At 44.6% G+C, this 18,777-nt stretch overlaps 1 protein-coding gene across 1 annotated transcript; it reads right to left on the bottom strand.

The window, feature by feature from the left end:
* Positions 1-364: 364 nt before the first annotated feature.
* On the bottom strand, positions 365-18,071 carry KCTD17 (potassium channel tetramerization domain containing 17). The gene is made up of 6 exons (XM_033162705.1): positions 17,823-18,071; positions 14,589-14,697; positions 6,246-6,337; positions 4,074-4,169; positions 3,280-3,405; positions 365-580 (listed from the first exon to the last, which is right to left on the bottom strand). Exons 1-6 carry the CDS (start codon positions 18,036-18,038, stop codon positions 434-436), a joined length of 786 nt encoding a protein of 261 aa, XP_033018596.1. The 5' UTR covers positions 18,039-18,071; the 3' UTR covers positions 365-433.
* Positions 18,072-18,777: the final 706 nt, after the last annotated feature.

Genomic DNA, 18,777 nt, shown 5'->3' with positions numbered 1-18,777 from the left:
CTGGGAAAGAATAAAAGATCTTTGCTGGCTCAGGGAGAGAAGAAAGGAGGTGAGGAAAGGAGGATTGGCAAGGCAGGGGAAAATGTGCATGAGTTGAAAAAGCCAAAGTGAAAAGGAACCCAAAAGGGAAGAAGGCAGGGGGGGAATTGGAGGAATTCTGGGGTAGACACAATTCCAATCTGCAACAAATTCAGCAGTAAGAAAAACACCACTACACACACATGGTTTAGACCTAAATGCAGCAGCTTCCAAAATGAACTGATCTCCCCCCACCTCTCTCTCCCTGAGCCTTTGGCCACCAGGTATTGCTTCCTCCCTGCATAAGCATCACCCGCAGAAGCACCCTTTTCATGCTCCCCCCCCCCACCTGCTCCCGCCAGAAAAGAGAGCAAGCGGCTTTAAGGTTCGGCATTGGTTTTGTTCCTGGCTGTCTTCAGAGGTCGGCTGCACCTTTCTCCTCCTCATCCACTCCGGCTTCCTCTCGCTCCTGCTCCACCACCTTCTCCTCTTCCTCTTCCGGCTCCTCCTCCTGCAGCTCCGCTTCCTTCTGCTCTTCCTCCTCTAGGTCCTCCTCTGTGCTCTGTATCCCAGCATGCAGTACAAAAAAGGAAGGTGGAGCACAAATACTTGCAAGTCTAGCTACAGAGCCAGCTGCCCTATAGTCACGGCACTGGTTCATCTAGATTGAACCTGCAACTTTGTGCACACAAGGCAGGTGCTCTGTAGGCTAGGATTTGGGCTCTCAAGAGGTTCAGGAAAGGGCGGCCAAAATTGTCAAGGGGGTGGAGCGACTCTCCTATGGGGAATGAATGAAGTCTTTGGGACTTTTCAGTTTAGAGAACAGGCAAGTAAGAGGGGGAATGATAGAAGTTTATATATAAAAAAGCATGGCATGGAGAAAGCGGATAGAGAATAGTTTTTCTCTCTCTTTCCTAACTCTCGTGGACATCCAATAAAGTCAAATGTTGGAAGATTCGGGACAGATGAAAGAAACTAGTTAAAACTATGGAACTCACTCCAACACGAGGCAGTGATGGCCACCAACGATGGCTGTAAAAGTGGACTGGAGGATGAAGGGACCAATGGCTACTAACCAGGATAATAAAATAATAATAATAATTCATTATTTATACCCCACCCATCTGGCTGGGTTTTCCCCAGCCACTCTGGGCAGCTTCCAACAGAATATTAAAAACACCATAAAACATCAAACACAAAAAACTGCCCTAAACAGGGCTGCCTTCAGATGTTTTCTAAAAGTCAGATGTTTATTTCCTTGACATCTGATGGGAAGGTGTTCCACAGGGCGGGTGCTACTACTGAGAAGGCCCCCTGCCTGGTTCCCTGTAACTTTACTTCTCGTAGTGAGGGAACTGCCAGAAGGCCCTCAGCGCTGGACCTCAGTGTCCGGGCTGAACAATGTGGGTGGAAATGCTCCTTCAGGTACACTGGGCCGAGGCCGTTTAGGGCTTTAAAGCTCAGCACCAACACTTTGAATTGTGCTTGGAAATGTACTAGGAGCCAAAATAGGGCTTTCAGGACTGGTGTTATATGGTTTTGGCAGCCACTCCCAGTCACCAGTCTAGCTGCCGCATTCTGGATTAGTTGTAGTTTCCGGGTCACCTTTTAAAGGTAGCCCCATGTAGAACGCATTGCAGTAGTCCAAGCGGGAGATGGTTATGCTCTGTCCCCATGGACAGAGGCTATAATGCTTCTGAATACCAGCTGCCGGAAATAATGGAGGAGGGCTCATGGGTTCGGATTCTGCTTGTGGGTTTCCTACTGTCACCTGGCTGGCCACTATGTGAACAGGATGCTGGACTAGATGGGCTATTGGCCTGATACAGCAGAGCCCTTCTTAAGATCTTATGAAATAAGTTCCTGGTTCAAAGAACTGGTATAATATGGCAGCTAAGAGGCTCGGCAATGAATCAAAGTCCCCATTTCGAATCCCACCTCTGCTGCGAACTCACTAGGTTAGGGGTGGGGAACCTTTGACAGCAAAGAGTGTGCTGAGCAACAGACCCAGTTCCTGCCTGTATTCATTAGGCACAAACCTGCCATGCAAAAGTCAGGAGGTTTCTGCACAAACATGCTGTCTCTCCCTCATGCACACATGCATTTTCACAGAACCAGTGTGGTGAAGGCTTTTGAGGTAAGGCTGGGACAGATCTGGGGAACGGTGTGACTTAGGAGATGGGGCTGTGGCCTGAGAATCAAGGGCCAGATAACAGGGTTTTGGAGGGCTGTATTTGCCCCCCGGTCCTGGGCTTCCCCACCACTGCATGAGATGGACCTAAGCAAACCACCGCCTCTCGGCTTCAAGCCTCGCAACAGCAATATTGAGGATAATACTGATTTTCCTGACAAGAGTACTATAAGGATTGCAACCAGATAATGCCTGCGAAAAGCTCTTGACAGCACTACACAAACATTAGGGATTCTTATATTCGTCAGGTCAGGCCTTCTGGGAAATTCAACTTGTTCTGGAATAGCAAGCAAGGACCACATAAGGCAGGTATGAGATGCTTGCTCTCTGGTGGGGGGTTTTTGGACACAGTATCTGCCACATTTCCATGTTTAGCAAAGAAAGTGGGTATGAAATTATGTGTGGTTTGATTTCCCCTCCCTTTCTCATAATCCAAGAACTTGAGGGTCATCATCCAATGAAGCTGAACAGTCCAAGATTCAGGACAGACCCAAGGATATATTACTTCGCAAAGCACATAGTTAAAACTATGGAACTTGTTGCCACGGGATGTGGTGACGGCCATCGACTTAGAGAGCTTTAAAGGGGAATTAGGCAAATTCATGGACGATGCGGCCATCAACGGCCACTAGCCACGATGGCTAGATGTTACCTCCAGTATCAGAGGATGCATGTCTCCAAGTACCAGATGCTAAGGATCTTGAGTGGGAGAAGATGACTGAGCTCATGTCCTACTTGCAGGTTTCCCATGGGATCTAGTTGGCCATTGTGAAAGATGCCCCGTGCCTTCCACTTGACGTGAAAGGGTGCCTCACGGCCCAAAGCTAAGTAGTGTAGTCTTAACAAGCTTGCCATTTAGATTCTTCGTAGCTCAGGTGGTTAGAGTGTGGTGCTGATAACATCACGGTTGCAGGTTTGATCCCTGTATGGGACAGCTGCATATTCCTGCATTGCAGGGGGGTTGGATTAGATGATCCTCAGGGTCCCTTTCCCAACTCTACAATTGTATGATTCTATATCTGAAAACATGGGATTGGTGAAAATTCGATATGCTAATGATTTGCCCTCACCTTGGCTTTCCGGCTGGGCTCAGTGCACAGTCCGCTGGGCGAGCTGCAGAGCTCTTTGGAGACCACGCACAGGAACTCGGACTGGTCCTCATTCCCATAATTATAGGATGACCCAATATTCACCAGCTGAGAAGTGAAAAAGGAGAGAATCCCTTTTACTGCAAAGTAAGCCAAGTGAGGAACGTTCAGTACTCCTCTGCAACAAAATTCGGTAAAACTGGGAAAGCTCCAAGGCTCTGTAGGCCACCTTTGAGCAAACTGTTTTTGAAAGCAGTGAAGGAATGCCAAAAATGAAGCAGTAATGTGTACACTTCCTGTCTTTGTTGGCTGGTAAAGATTTGGGCATGCGGCCACTTTAAAAGCATGCATGATCAAAAAGAGCAGGGATAGGGAAGTTGTTGAAGTCTAACTCCCAACAGTCCCAGCCAGCAGAGCTAATGGCCAGGGGGTGGTGGGAGAGGTGGACCAACACTCCCTGCATGGCCACAGGTTTCCCATCCCTGAAATACAGAGAAAGGACACAACACAAACGAACAAGTAATGCGGAGGGATGGGGGGAAATAGGCACCAACTCTTAAGTTACAAGGTTCTGATAAGTACCAGCATGAATGGGAACAGTTGAGGGAGAGAAACTCAACATAGCTGGTCTCTCAATGGGTAAGACCTACTTCCCATATTCCCCTCTGTTGCAGCCAAATGGCGCTTGTCTGTGTGTCTGAGATTCTGCAGACGCTAAAGTTCTACCCTGGCAAAATCAATTTCCTTTTTATATAACCCCACCTCTTCCCGCATACCTGCTCAAAACGCCATCCATCTGACATAGTGGAAACCATTTGCGTGAGTTCTTCCTCCTGACACTGCAGAACCCTGTACACGTGTTTCGGAGGCACCTAGAAAAAAAGCAGAAAACACCGGTATGAGATGTAAAAGCAGACCCCTTCATCCATGCAGATTCTCTTTAGGAGACCAAGCTAGATGGGGCTATCAACATCACTGGGCATCAGATAGTTCTGCCTGCACTATCTACTTGTTGCAGCAAATCAAAGCGAGGGGCAATAGGTGGCTGTGAGCATTTACATCTGTATTTGGGGAGCAGCTGTAAGCTCGGTAGTAGATCAAATGATCTACCTGTGAAAGGGCCTAGGCTCAAGCTCTGGTATCTCCAGGTACAGCAGGGAAAAACTGCTTGAAACTGTGGAGATCCACTGCTGGTCAGCGGAGACAAAACTGAGATGGTTGGACCAATAATAGCCTGGCTTGGTATAAGGCCCCATCCGATGCACCTATGCAAATAATTCTTTGAGGCCTTCCTTATCAATTCAGTTGGCTGCCAGCTCCTGACTCAAAGGCCTCCTCTGCACCTCTCACATGGCAGGGAAACAGTCAGTAGACTGGACGCGTTCAGAACAGGGATGAGACAGACCATAGTTCGCAAACAGAAGGTCCCAGGTTTCAAGCCTGGGCATCTCCAGTTAAAAGGATTCAGCAGCCCATTCTGTGAAAGACTTCAGCCTTCCACCACCACCCCACCTCACCCAGTGCTGGGCTTCCAGTGGTGGAGGTTAAGGGTGGTAGAGGGGTGAGAAGGAATGTAAAACGTTATTTATAGTCATAACCAATCATTTTCTACACAATGTATGGGAGAATTTATGTATGTGTGTATGTATATTTGTATGTGTCTATTAGTATGTTTTAATATTAAATTTTTTCAATAAAAATTAAAAAATAAATAAGGAAAGACTTCAGCCTTCCAGCCACTGCCAATCAAAACAGACACCGCTGAGCAAGATGAGCAGAGTGCCTGGCCTGCCTTAAGGCAGGTTGCTAGATCCCTTCCTTGAAAGCCGTGCTAGAAATTCCCCAGGCACATTTTGCAACTGGTGCAGGTCCATTGCAGCCACATGGAGACCTCTGAATGCCAAGTTGGTGACAGACATCTCCACCTGGCTGGCCTCCCCTCTCTCCAGCTTTCTTAAGTAGGTAAGCAGCCCACCTTTTCCTCCAAGGAGTACATGGTTTACCCCTCTCCTCAGTTAATTCCTACAACGACCCTGTGAAGTAGGTTAAGATATTTCAAAAAGTGAAAATCCGAACAGGTCCTAGTCCTCCACTCTAACCACTACACTACACTACACTGGCTTCTGCTATGGAGAAGCTATATAAATTAAGCAGGTAAAAAAATATGGGGAAAGCAAAATGTCACCTAGAGAAGGATCAGAGATATTTCCCTTGAAGCCTGAATTTGTTCTATTGAATGTTTTAATGTGTTGTAAACAGCTTTTGAGATTCCCCCCCTTCAAAATGTAAAGTGGTATGGAAACAAAACGAAATAATAATATATTTCATTGGGTGGAGGGAATGGAGCCTAGATGTCCTGCTGTGGCAACTGTAACCTAGGTTCTAGGTGCCATTTGGCAATTTCCTTATATATCTGAGTTTCTTACGCTGCTTGAAAGGTGTGCTGGCTTCTTGTTGTACTGCTATCATGAGGGACAAGAGCCCAGGAGTCTGGAACGCCCCCATTCTATTGAGTGTCCACGGATCTCCCTCTGCTTCTCAAACAATTTATTTTCTCCAATATTCTCTGTTCCTGCCTCACCATATCTCCAAACCATGCAGAGAAGCAGAATCTCAGGAGTATCCCTCCCAGCAATGATTCACCACCCTTTTCTACTTTGCAATTAAAACTGTAATCTGAGATCCAGGCTGGGGAGTGCTCAGAAATTAAAACAACCGGATTCATTCACTTCCTCCTCTGGGGGAATGAAAGATTGGCCTTCTTTCTTCTGTCGGTTCTGCAAGATTCCCTGCTTGCACATCCTCAGAAGGTGGAATTTAAGATTTTCTGCCGTTCTGGGGAGGTGCAAAGCCCCCCTGGTTTTCATCTCATACATGAAGGCTCCCTGTTATTGTTAGTATTTTTCTTTTCTCTTGCCAAAGGCCTTGTGGGGCCATTCCGTTCACACCTGTGTTATAGTGTAGTCCTTTTCTTCCAGTCTGTCCTTGATTAGCCTGATTAGAGACCCGATGTTGTAGAATTCGGCTTCTTCCAGAACCCCTAGAAATAAAGGCAGAGAGCGCAATAGATAAAATAATGAGCATTGAGCCTCTGAGCTGACTCACTGTCAAGCAGCTCTCGATAAAAATACTCATCCTTTGTTACCATCATCTAGTCATTCTGTAACCAGACAGCTGGTTAATTCTGGATCCTGAGTCAGAGTTATATTGCCGCAGAAGTTTGAAGATTACACAGATGAAATTTTGAAAAGCAACCTGCTATTAACAGCAACTCTGGGAAGTGGGGCTCATACCCTAAGTCCACGTATAGCGAGGGAGGGTGAACTCACTCGGTGTTTGAGCTAACTGGGCACTTGAAAGACGAGCAGATTTATTGTGCCATACACACCTTGTGGAGCTAAAGGCTTTCAATGGCTACTGGCCATGATGGATATGGGCTGCCTCCATGATTTGAGGCAACATGCTTTTGAATACCAGTTGCTCAAAACCACAGGAAGGGAGAGTGTTATTACACCCAGCTCTTACTTTGGGGCTTCCCATGGGCATCTGGTTGGCCACTGTGAGAACAGGGTGCTAGGCTAGATGGACCATTGGTCTGATCCAGCAGGCTTTTCTTCTGTTCTCCTTTGTTGCTGGCTCCATAGGGATGCTTAGATCCCATGGGTAGGCTGAATCACATGTGTACTCCAAACACTAGTGGCCCCACGCTGATCAGAACCACTAGCAAGGCCATCCTATTACAGCGGTACCTTGGTTCTCAAACTTAATCCGTTCTGGAAGTTCGTTCCAAAACCAAAGCGTGCCAAAACCAAGGCACACTTTCCCATAGAAAGTAAGGCAAAATGGATTAATCTGTTCCAGACTTTTAAAAGCAACCCCCTAAAACAGCAATTTAACATGAATTTTACTATCTAACAAGACCATTGATCCATAACATGAAAGCAATAAACAATGTACTGCAGTCACACAATCAATCAATCATTAGCTGAAATGGGTTCCACACAGTCACAAAAAGGAAAACAACAAAAAAGAGCAGCAGAAGCAAAATAAATAGCAAAAACAGACAGACCTCAGCGTAACACTCAAAATGGAAATGTGGCACTCAAAATGGAGTATGTTTGGCTTCTGAAAAAAACTTTGCAAACCGGAACACTTATTTTCGGTTTTGCCGTGTTTGGGTTCCAAGTTGTTTGAGTACCAAGGGACCACTGTATTTGTGTGTGTGTGTGTGTGTGTACACACACACATACGCTTTTCGAAATACAAACATGACAGATAAAGAAAGAAAAACAGAAAAGAAAGAAAATACAATTGACTTCCCATCCATCCTTCCATGGTTTCCTTAAATCAAGGCATACAGTGGTACCTCTGGTTACGTACTTAATTCGTTCCGGAGGTCCATTCTTAACCTGAAACCCATTGCTCTCCTAACCTGTTGTTGTATCCTCTTTTCTGTTTGATGGGGCTTTTTGGGTTTTGTTTTTTGTTTTTTTTGTTTTTTGTTTTTGTTTGTCTCCTTTGCTGGGACAGCGCGGCATGAATTTTATAACCTATTTTAATAACTTTAATAATTTTAATTCTACCCTTTTAATAATGTTATATGGTATTTTGTGTAAAGGCATGGACCTCACAAATCTAATAAATGAACTACTGAACCTGAAACTGTTCTTAACCTGAGGTACCACTTTAGCTAATGGGGCCTCCCGCTGCCGCTGCGCCGCCAGAGCACAATTTCTGTTCTTATCCTGAAGCAAAGTTCTTAACCTGAAGCGTTATTTCTGGGTTAGCGGAGTCTGTAACCTGAAGTGTATGTAACCTGAAGCGTATGTAACCCGAGGTACCACTGTATTCTATTTTAAGCAAATCCATTTCACCTCCATATTTCCCTCTATATAATTTTAAACAGCTGAGCTTACTCCAAACCAACTCGGGTCTTAACATTTTTACAATAACTTTTCAAATAATCTACATATGCTTTCCAATCTTCTTTAGTCTCTTCTTGTTCTCTAATGTTACTTGTTAGATTTGCTAATTCCGCATACCCCATCAGTTTCATTTGCCATTCTTCCTTTGTGGGTGCAGCACCCTGTTATTTATTTACATGGCCATTCCATGTTTCCTGCAAGTTCAATGCAGCATACAAAGCTCTCCTCCACCCCTTCTATTTTTAAACCCTCACACCCGTGAGGCAGGTTGTTAGGCTTGAGAGCAATTAATCTCAAGGCCGCCCAGTGTGCTCGGCGGGGCAGATGGGTGTTGTAGTACAACAATATCCGGAGGGCACTGGGTTGGCAAAGAGGAACTAAACTGACAGCTAAAGTAATGGGCAATGAAAAGAAACCTAGGTTTCATAACATAAGCAAAGGACTGTTGGCTATTCTCTCTAAAATGATAGTGGTTCAATTGTGGCTGGGCAGAACTCTTAAGAGAAGATGAAGAAAACACTTTTAGTTTTAGTTTTCCATCTTGTTTCTGTGCACGCTGTCTGAGGCCAAGACTTCCACAGCACCGTGGAGTCAAACAAGAGAGTCTAAATTTCCTAGAGGCAGGGAAAATACAAATAACTGCAGTCTACACACCAAGCACCAAGATACAACTGGCAAGAGAAAAAGATTCCAAACCTAAATAAGTTGATAACTATGTTCAAAGCAGGGGTTTTTCGAAGGGGGTGTGGTGAGAAACAGCTATTGGCTTAGTGAATGCCAAGCCAAACAGAGTTGATTCTAGCTATACAATGACTCTGACCAGAACTCTGGCCAGTAAATTTCAATGGTGGGAATAAATCCTACTCACAAGTAAAAAAAATCAAACAAAAGTATGCATTCTGAAAAGAAATACAAACTTAGACAGGGCCCTGTTTCGATGTGGACACCTTCGCCAGCTAGTTTTTTAGAGGTCGTGTTAATTTGTAGAACTCGTATGAATATATCTTGTAATTTCTATAATGTAGCAACTAGGTGTGGATTGATCAATGTATATCTTAAAAGTCCACATCGAAACAGGGCCCTGTCTAAATTTGTATTTCTTTTCAGAATACATACACTTTTGTTTGATTTTTTGACTTCTGAGTAGAATTTATTCCCACCATTGAAATTTACTGGCCAGAGTTCTTGGTGCACTTTTCTCTCAATAAAATGGACACCAGCAAGGAAATTCAAAACCAACAAGAAAATACGGAAAGAAAAGAAAGCAACAGGGGCGGGGGGGGAGGGAATGTTATTATTGCTCATGTTTAAATAAATATTGAGAATTATTATTATTATATACCCCTTCATCTGTGGATCACAGAGCAGTTAATATATAAACACAAAAATTCATAATGTAGTAACAAACAAAAACAAAGCCCCCCCCCATGTTTAAAAGGTCAGATTCTTTCATTAGCCAAAGGCCTGGGACAGGCACCCCCAAACTTGGCCCTCCAGCTGTTTTGGGACTACAACTCCCATCATCCCTAGCTAACAGGACCAGTGGTCAGGGATGATGGGAATTGTAGCCCCAAAACAGCTGGAGGGCCGAGTTTGGGGGTGCCTGGCCTGGGAGAAGAGGAATGTTTTTTCCTGGTGCCTACAGATATGTTATAAAGGCGCCAGGTGAGGCTCCTTGTGGAGAGCATCCCACAAATGGGGAACCACTGCAGAAAAGGCCCATCATTTTATTATAGTATTTATTTCTACCATTAGTATTTATGCCCTCTGCAAAGTAAAATGACTTTGCAGAGATGGCACAACCATATATATATATATATATATATATATATATATATATATATATATATATATAATTTATTGGTATTTTAACAAAATACAAAAAATACATACCAAATACAAACTACAAAATACAAAACAAAAAACTAATACAATACATAAAAACACAACTAAAACAACAGAAACACACCTCACATTCAAACATCTATTTATCTATTCTAATCTTATTTATAATCTTACTTGGGGGACTTCCTCACACCCTCTCTTCTGCGTTCATTTCAAATATACTGTAGTAACTTTGTAACTACTTTAACTCTTCTTTTACAACTAATCTTAATCCTTATCTGTCATCTTATATCTATCACCTTATTCCTTAACAGAAATACATAAAATAGAAAACATCACAATTCTATCTTCTTATATTCTATTTTAAACTATAAAGATGTCCCAGTTGACCTTAAGGATGGCAACCCCAGAGGGCCACTTGATGTAAATGAGAGCGAAGGAAGGAAAATGCCGCAGCTAACGTTGAAATGCAACCCAGCACTCTTTTAACAGTGCTCAAAACCAAAACGGAAAACGGCCACTATATGCACACACATACACAAATGTGGGAAGTGTACACATGCACACCCACAGAGAACGATAAGCTGGGTGGCACATTCGACGGAAGTTGTAAATCGGAGTTGTTAAATTGGAAGAAGAACCCAGCACTTGAAAAATAAACAGCATGTCCACATATATTCCGGACAATACCAGTCTAGGTCCAGGAATACCTTTACCTTTAATAGTGTGAAAGCTGGATTTCAAAGGCCTTTGGGGGTGAAAACTACAACGAATTTAATTTCACGCAAAAATGTATTTCCCCCCTATGTAAACACTGAAAAAAAAATTCTATGGTTAGTCTATCCATATTGCGGGGGGGGGGGGGGTTGTGCCTGAAAAAGCATAGCTCACATATTGCTATACTAACACTTGGGAGAGGGGCTCAGAGAGAGAGTTGTGTATGACAACCCTGCAGTGATGCTATCCAGGGTGCTTTAGGAAAATGCCACTGGGGAAAGCTAGTACAGTGGTGCCCCGCTAGACGAATGCCTCGCTAGACGAAGATGAAGATGAAACAGTCAATGGGGCTGCTTCGCAAGACGAAAAATTTTCGTCTTTTTTTCCGTTTAGCGGAGCGCGGCTGTCATTGCCGCTTCGCTAGACAAAAAAACCGCTAGACAAAAAAATTCGCAGAACGAATTATTTTCGTCTAGCGGGGCACCACTGTACTGTATATTCTGGCATATAAAACTACTTTTTAATCCAGGAAAATCTTCTCAAAAGTCAGGGGTCGTCTTATACGCCGGGTGGAGAATCTGTGGTCGAGTATATCTCAAACTCTATATTTTAACTGGAAAAGTTGGGGGTCGTCTTATATGCCCAGTCGTCTTATACGCCCAGTCGTCTTATACGCCGTAAAATACGGTAAGTTGACTGCAGCAGCAGCAGCACAGAGGGAGAAGGGGAGTATTTATTTATTGATTGATTGATTGATTGCATGTATTTCCTACTTTTTTCTCTCTCCAAGCAGCTTAAGGTGGCCTGCACGGTTCTCTCCTCATTTAATCCACATAACAACCCTGTGAGGTAGGCTAGGCTAAGAGGCCGCAACCGACCAGAGGTCAGAATGATTATTGGAAATGGGCTGTTGCTGCAAATATAAACACTTAGAGGGGTATATTTGCCTACCAAAGGCTCAAATCCGGGGTTGCGGGCAGGACAGTGGCTGTTTTGACCTGTGACAATAGAATTGCTGAAGCTATTACTAGGGAAGTATAAATTATTAAAATTATTAAATAACAAATGCAAATATTAAAATGCACTGCTTTTTGAATTATCAACACATGGGCTCCCAGACATTGGTTGACGTAAATCTTAAATATCTTCTGACATCTTTCTCCACCCCGCAATCCAAAATGCCATGCCTACCATTACACGGAATGTAGTATTGGTAGCCTAACAATTTCCGGTGTGCTTTAACTCTGGGAATTGTAGCTCTTTGAGGAGAATAGGCGTCTCATAACTCGCTACACCCTTAACAAACTACAGTTCCCATGATTCTTTTCTTTTTTAGGGGGGGGGGGAACCATGACTGCTTAAAGCGGTATAAAAAATGTTTTAAATGTATAGTATAGATGCATCCTACTTGTGTGACAACAGATTAAACCTTCCCTAGCATGGAGACACAATTATGGGAGTAGCTCCTCTTGTCAGTCGGATATCTTTCTACATGGGTGTGCACACACAGAGAGATGGTTTTTTTTTTTTTTTGGCCTTCCACCCCACCCACAAAAGATAATACAAGTTTGCATGTGACACAGAGCATATGCAAAATGTGGTACAGATTTGTCTCCTCTTTTGCAAATAGAGCTGAGGGACCAATCCACACCTTTGCCAGGGCCCAGCAATCCTGTTGGCAGCCCTGTGCCCTCATGTGTGGACAGCAGTTTCACATAAGCATGGAATTCTGCACCTATTCCACACTCTTAAGGGAGGTGAAGAGATACGTATATGAATAAATCAGTGAGTATGGAGAACAAAATGAATACAAGCAAAGAGTGCCAAAGATGGAGGAGATGATAATCCATGAATACATGGGGTTGGTACTCAAATGAAGGCAACCCATTTAGGTTAAGCAGGGGGGAGGGAATGAAAGCGACTGTCCCATTATTCAGTTTGGGATTAATGCAGGTGAAATGGTTTCTACGCCCCTGAGCAGGGTTCTGGAACAGCCTCCCGTGAATAGTTCTAAACAGAAGGGCAAGCCGTGCATCATGAAAAATGGAAAATAATTACTGAGCTCTCTGATGCCCTGCTGGAGCAAAGAAGACTATTTCCCCCTCCTAAATTATGTTCTATCGCAGAAGAGAAATGGGACATGGAACGATGGGAGGTGCAAATGAGGTCAGCTTCAAGAAAATAAAGTCTCCGTACAATGAACCCCTTTTAGTCAACCAAGGAGAATCAACTAATCACCAAGTTTTGGACCCATGAAGAAGGCTACCCTCTCCAGAAAGACAATTTAGTGACCTCAGTAAGAGATATAAGAATGTATATTGCCTTTCAATCGCTAACATGAGATGCTGCTTCTTGCAACGTAGGCAAATAAGCATTTGTCATCTGCTATGTTAATCTCTGGTTATTTGCATCCATCGCCTCCCCAGACGCATGCACAACCTCCTCCGCTGCCTAGTTAGCAATAGCAATAGGCACTTAATGAATCCACAGTGGAAACAGAACGGTGCTTAGGAACCAGCATTCTGTTATTGCCCAGAACCCGCTCAGATACGCCATCATTTTTGGAACCTTGACCTTGCAATATCTTTGTTTCCTTCCTCAGAAGCAGATGAATAATCAACTATGGCTACTAAAAGCTACAATCCCAGGGGGCAGCGGGAGATGAGGAAGAGGACCTTCCTTTTTTGACATGACCACAGACGTTATAGTCATCAACGTTCAAGAGGACCTTGATGAACTTTCTGTTTCCTGCCCATGCCCAAGTCCAGAATCAAAAACAAGGCAGGGCACACAAAGATCTGTATGGCACGGATGCAACTGAAGTAAGAGATGCAATTGGAATAAGAAGTCTCACTTCAGCTGCCAACTGATTCCAAAGGAATAGAGCTGCAAAACTTAAAACGCCTGGTTTCTAGTGCATACTAAGTGCACCTCTGGAGCACATGGGTGCTCTTAGCAGTGCATCATCTAAGGAGCACAGTTGCCTGGCAGGTATATATGGAGCTATGTGATCCCTTAGGTAATCTGTTCTGCTTGCCTCTGGCCCAGAAGGGAGGGAGGGCAAACAAGTGATGGTGGTGAAGTCCCCACTGCCTGCTTGTTTATTGACTATGTCTGGCAAGCATGCAAGTGGTAACAATGAGGTGGCAGAGGAGCAACAACCTATAAAAACAATGGCAATGGGGCGCAGACTCACTGAGGGATCCTGCCAGGGCATCCTGCCCAAGCTCCCCTCCCCAAAAATCCTGGAGCTGGCACCTTATTCTTCATGGCCCTGGAACAAAGTGTTTTGCTTTAAGTTCTCTCTTTGTATCAAGAGGACAAAACTATAAACACTGAGGACATGAAAGCATAAGTGTATTCGCAAGGATCAAAACATTATCATCACAGGACCATATATTAGCTCCATTCCCTGTACTCCGTAAATGGAACTACAGTAAATGTTGACATTCCTTTCACACACACGTCATGGATGCAGGGACAAAAAGTGAGAGAGAGGATCCGTCACAGCACAACAAGAGTTATGGCACCAGCACTCTATTTACAGTGGATGTTAGCAGCATGGTAAACAAAGCATTTCCTTGAAGACTGTTACTTTGCAGTTTAAGCCTTTCACCCCCAAAGCATCTCATGGGCCAAATGGGTCAGAAGCTCCCTACCACTGGTTTATAGGCTAGTTCATCCACTTCTTACAGTCAGCTTAATTCATGCCTTGATGCACTCTGTTTGTTCCATTGGCCTCTCCAAGCAACATCAGGCAGTCCTGTACTCGGGTGTGATAATTGCACAGGTCTGAAAACTTACCTTCCTCTGCCATATCTTTATCCAGTACTAGCTTCCCATGCCGGAGGAAATTCAGAATGGGTCCAAAATAAGTGGGATCCCGATCAATGAGGTATGCACCAGTCTCATCCTAAACAAAAGAAACAGACAAGCAAGCATAAATCTTGTCTCATGAACCTCCCTTAAGAGTGTTAATAAGCATCTGGATAGGGGTGATCCAATATACATTGCTTACCTGGGTTTTCAAAAAGCTTTTGACAAAGATCCCCACTGATAACTGTGTAGACTTAACATTCATGAAATAAGAGGGGGGAAATCATCTTATGGGTCAGAACCTGACTAAAAGAGGAGGAGGAATAAATGGGCAGATCTCACAATACAAGAGGTGGGCTCCTCCAATGATCTGTATAGAGACTGGTGCTATCTAATCGTTTTGCATATGGCCAAGAGTTAGGGGTGTGGAGCAAGGTGGCAAAGTTTGCTAACAACATACCAAATTATTCAGGATGTACAAACAAGAAGTGATTGTAAAGCAGTCCAAAACTGGGAGAATGGGCCATACAATGACAAATGCAGTTCATTGTAAGCAAGTGCAAAGCGAGGCACTGAAGCAAAATCCTAACTGTTAATTTGAACTAGAATTAAATATTGAGAAGTATGTTTAGATTTTCTTTTTGGATGATTTGAATTTTAGAGATGAGAAGTTATTAAAGTAAATGGGAATTGGAACCAAAGGAGAGAAAACGGGGGAAGTCACCCAGTATTGATTCGAACAAGAAAATTTTTTTTTGTTTCAAACAAGAAAAAGAATTATTGGTGTTTTAGTGGGGTTATATTTGTTTTTTTATTATGTTTTGATTGTTATGTTTGTGTGTTGTGTGTTGTACGTGTTTTGTTGTTCTTTGTTTTGAAAAAAGCCAATAAAATTCTTATAAAAAAAAAATCCTAACTGCATTTATACTAATGCAAGCTGGGAGTTACCAACCAGGAATTGGGTCTTGGGAGTCATGGTGAAGAGCTTAAAGAAAATGTTGATCCAGTGTGCAGTTGTGGAAACACAAATTACGTGCTAGGGATTGTTCGGCAAGTGCTCTAAAACGAAACTGTCAATACCAAAATGGCTTTAAACAAACCTATGGTGTGGAATATAATGAGTACAGCTCAAGTCACCATAGAATCGTAGAGTTGGAAGCCACTGCAAGGGTCATCTAGTCTAACCCAAGCCCCCCACCAATGTAGGAATCTCAATGAAAGCAACCAAGAACGACGGCCATCCATCCAACCAGATGGAAATAAAACTGCTAGCAGCATAATGACTTTAGCCTACAGGTGGGGAACTGGAAGTGGCTGGTAGACTTGATCATTATCTTCTCCCCACCCACTCTTCATAGGCCAAGTTTTATAGGTGGGACAGTATTGCATTGTCAAGTGAGTCTTTTTATGCATGTGTGGGTCTTGAAGAGCACTTTGCAAGTTACTTCAGAAGATGCTTGCAAAACATCATCTTGCAGGGCCAGTTTTGGCTGAGCCAGATAATTATGACCTGCCACATACCTTATATTAAGTATAGGGCAGGTGGGCATAGCTTGACCAAAATGGCTTTGTGGGTAAAATGAAGGTGCCTATTGGGCCTAATTAGGCCCATGTGCCAGAGTTTCCTCACCCCTACTTTGGACAAACCTTGGAATATATTGTACAGCTCTGGTCACCAAATCTCAAAGATAGTAAGTGTCCAAAGATGCTTGTGTCCAAACATAGCATCCAATTTGTCAACAGTCATCTGCCTGATGGCTAGCTGTCAATAGTCCATGGTATGTCCCCTCTGTTGCTGTGATGTCACAGAATTCTCATAAATCTAACTACTGAGGAAGAGGGAGTCCTGGACTCTTAAGTCAGCTGTGAAGGAAGTGAAACGACATTGGCTTGAATGGGAAAGAAGCTTCTCACGTAAGGGTTGCGGAAGTTGAATGCAACAGAATGCAGAGGCCAGTAAGTGCTAGGCTGGAAGGCAGGAGGCCAAGAACAGGAGCCAAGGCGGCAGGAAGCCTCAGAACAGGATGATGCTATTGAGAGGAAGGAATCGGGAGAGATTGGGAAGACAAAAAACGTTGGCTATTGTAAGCCAAATTTGCAGATTTGGAGTTACTTCTTTTTTCCATCTGTTCTCAGCAACTATGACTTTTAAAACTGGGAAGCTGAAACTTTGAAATTACATACAGTACTTCAAAAATTCGCTTTCTTTCTCTGATAAAACATACTTTAAGTATTTATATCACTGCAAGAGCAATCAAGAGCCAAGATCAACTCTTGGACTTCAACACACTGATACATCCTACCCAAATACTCCCCACTGGATTCAACGGAACCCACTCCCAGCTAATTGAGTACAGGATTGCAGCCGGAACGCCCCACCTTGGGCTCTGGGATACCTCCTTGGATTCGCCGCCAGGAAGGCTGGCCAAAAGAGCCTTCACGGCGCGCCACCCTGTCCTGACGACCAGCATCCAGTGAGGGCTTGGCGGGGCAAACCAGCAACGCGGGAGAGGCAAACGCGGCGCTTACATCGCTTTGGGCGCTCGTATTTCTGAGGGTGCGCCCATCAGTGCGGTCTGTAAATTAGGCGCATCTGAGATCCAGAGCGCGCGCCCAAACACCCCAATTGCCTCCCCGGGGAAACTGATCACCACACAAGTAAACTAAGCGGGAGGCGGTGCTGCAGTTGCCCGGGCGCGCGGAGGGGAAACTCTACTGAGTAAACAGGCGCCGTTTCATTTTATTTTATTTTAATTTAATTCTGGGAGTACTGTATGCCTCAGACGAGGCTCCTTCCCGAATCAGGCTCCTCCTCTAGGACTTGATTCCTTCAGCAGCTGCGTTTCGTCGGCACGCCTCTTCCAAATCTCCCAGATGCCAAAAAGGAGAGTCAGAGAGGCTTGTATATAACTGACCGGGGGTGGGTGCATGCATGGAAATCCAGCGGCCCGGCAACGTTTGCAATGCAAGCCTTATGACTTTGCAAAAAAATAAAATTAAAAAAAAAAGCCAAGCCCGACTCCTTCCAGCGAGCGCGCCTTGCAAAGTGCATGGCCGAGCGAGGAACATCGGAGCGGCGGAGGGCGCTTCCTCCGGCGTCTCCTTTGTTCTCCCTCCCGGGCCGAAGGAGCAACCGATCCCCGCGGCAGGAGCAGGGCGCGCACGTGTTCCGCAAAAAACACTGCGATCCTTTGCGCTGGCACGCCGGGCTCGCTCGCTTACCCGATCCGACTGCAGCTCCTCTCCCTGGCACAGGCGGCAGAGGAAGGATTTCTGCTCGCGGCACAGCGTTTGCCGGGTAGTGAGGAAGACGGTGCCGCCGACGTTGAGCCTCACCCACTTGCCTCGGCTGCTGGGGGGCAGAGCCTGCTGGGAGCTTTCCCACGCGCAAGGAGCCCTCCGCACGCCTCGCGTTGCCTCCCCTCGGTCCATCCTCATCTCCTTTCCTCGCCGCCGGTCCCTCCTACTTCCACGGGGAGGCGGGGCTTCAGAGGCAGGTGGGGGGCCTGGAGGATTCTGGGGCTTGTAGTTCTCCTCGGGTGCAGCGCCACCACAAAGGAGGCTTTCCCAGTGGGCTGGAGCGGCACAACGCACAGTTAGAGCGCAATCGAAGCGCTTTTCGTGAGTTCAAGGAAAAACAATAGGTATACTTATAAGGAGATTCCCTGGATGCTAAGATCCAGGTTTCGGGCAAATAGTGAGAGATTCAAAATCTCAAGCTACTCAAGCATAGAAATAGAGGCTATTAGACCTTTAAAAATGTGCCCTTCTAAGTTCCTTCCAAAGTTTTCCTCTTCCTCCAGCACAGACCACACATTAGAAATGGTTTACTTACAAACACTCCCAAGGTCATATTCATGTGCTTTTCCATACAGCATTCTCAATAAGTTACCCAATAAGCATAAAACTTGGCTTAGCTACAAAGTGGTGAAGGTTCCTAGATTACTGGCATAGGAATTCAAGAGCGGCTGATGAGAGCCATGTGTCCTGAGCTGGAGTAACCAGCTCAACCCTCTTTACATGCTGAGCTTCTCTGGTAGACAGAACAATAGGCCTGATAGACTAGTTCCTCCCAAGTCAAAACAAAATAAAATAAAAAATTCCTTCCAGTAGCACCTTAGAGACCAACTAAGTTTGTTCTTGGTATGAGCTTTCGTGTGCATGCACACTTCTTCAG

This window comes from Lacerta agilis, chromosome 10 (assembly GCF_009819535.1).
Source record: "Lacerta agilis isolate rLacAgi1 chromosome 10, rLacAgi1.pri, whole genome shotgun sequence".
NCBI lineage: Eukaryota > Metazoa > Chordata > Lepidosauria > Squamata > Lacertidae > Lacerta > Lacerta agilis.
The sequence above is the reverse complement of the archived record's forward strand: the minus strand, read 5'-3'. Positions and strand labels throughout refer to the sequence as shown.

Coding starts and splice junctions, on each gene's coding strand:
- KCTD17 (XM_033162705.1), bottom strand. CDS start 18,038: ATGAGGATGGACCGAGGGGAGGCAACGCGAGGCGTGCGGAGGGCTCCT. Junction 4,170..6,245: donor AGGACTACACTATAACACAG/GTGTGAACGGAA, acceptor CTTTTTTTCTAG/GTGCCTCCGAAACACGTGTA. Junction 581..3,279: donor AGCCCAGCCGGAAAGCCAAG/GTGAGGGCAAAT, acceptor GCTGGGATACAG/AGCACAGAGGAGGACCTAGA.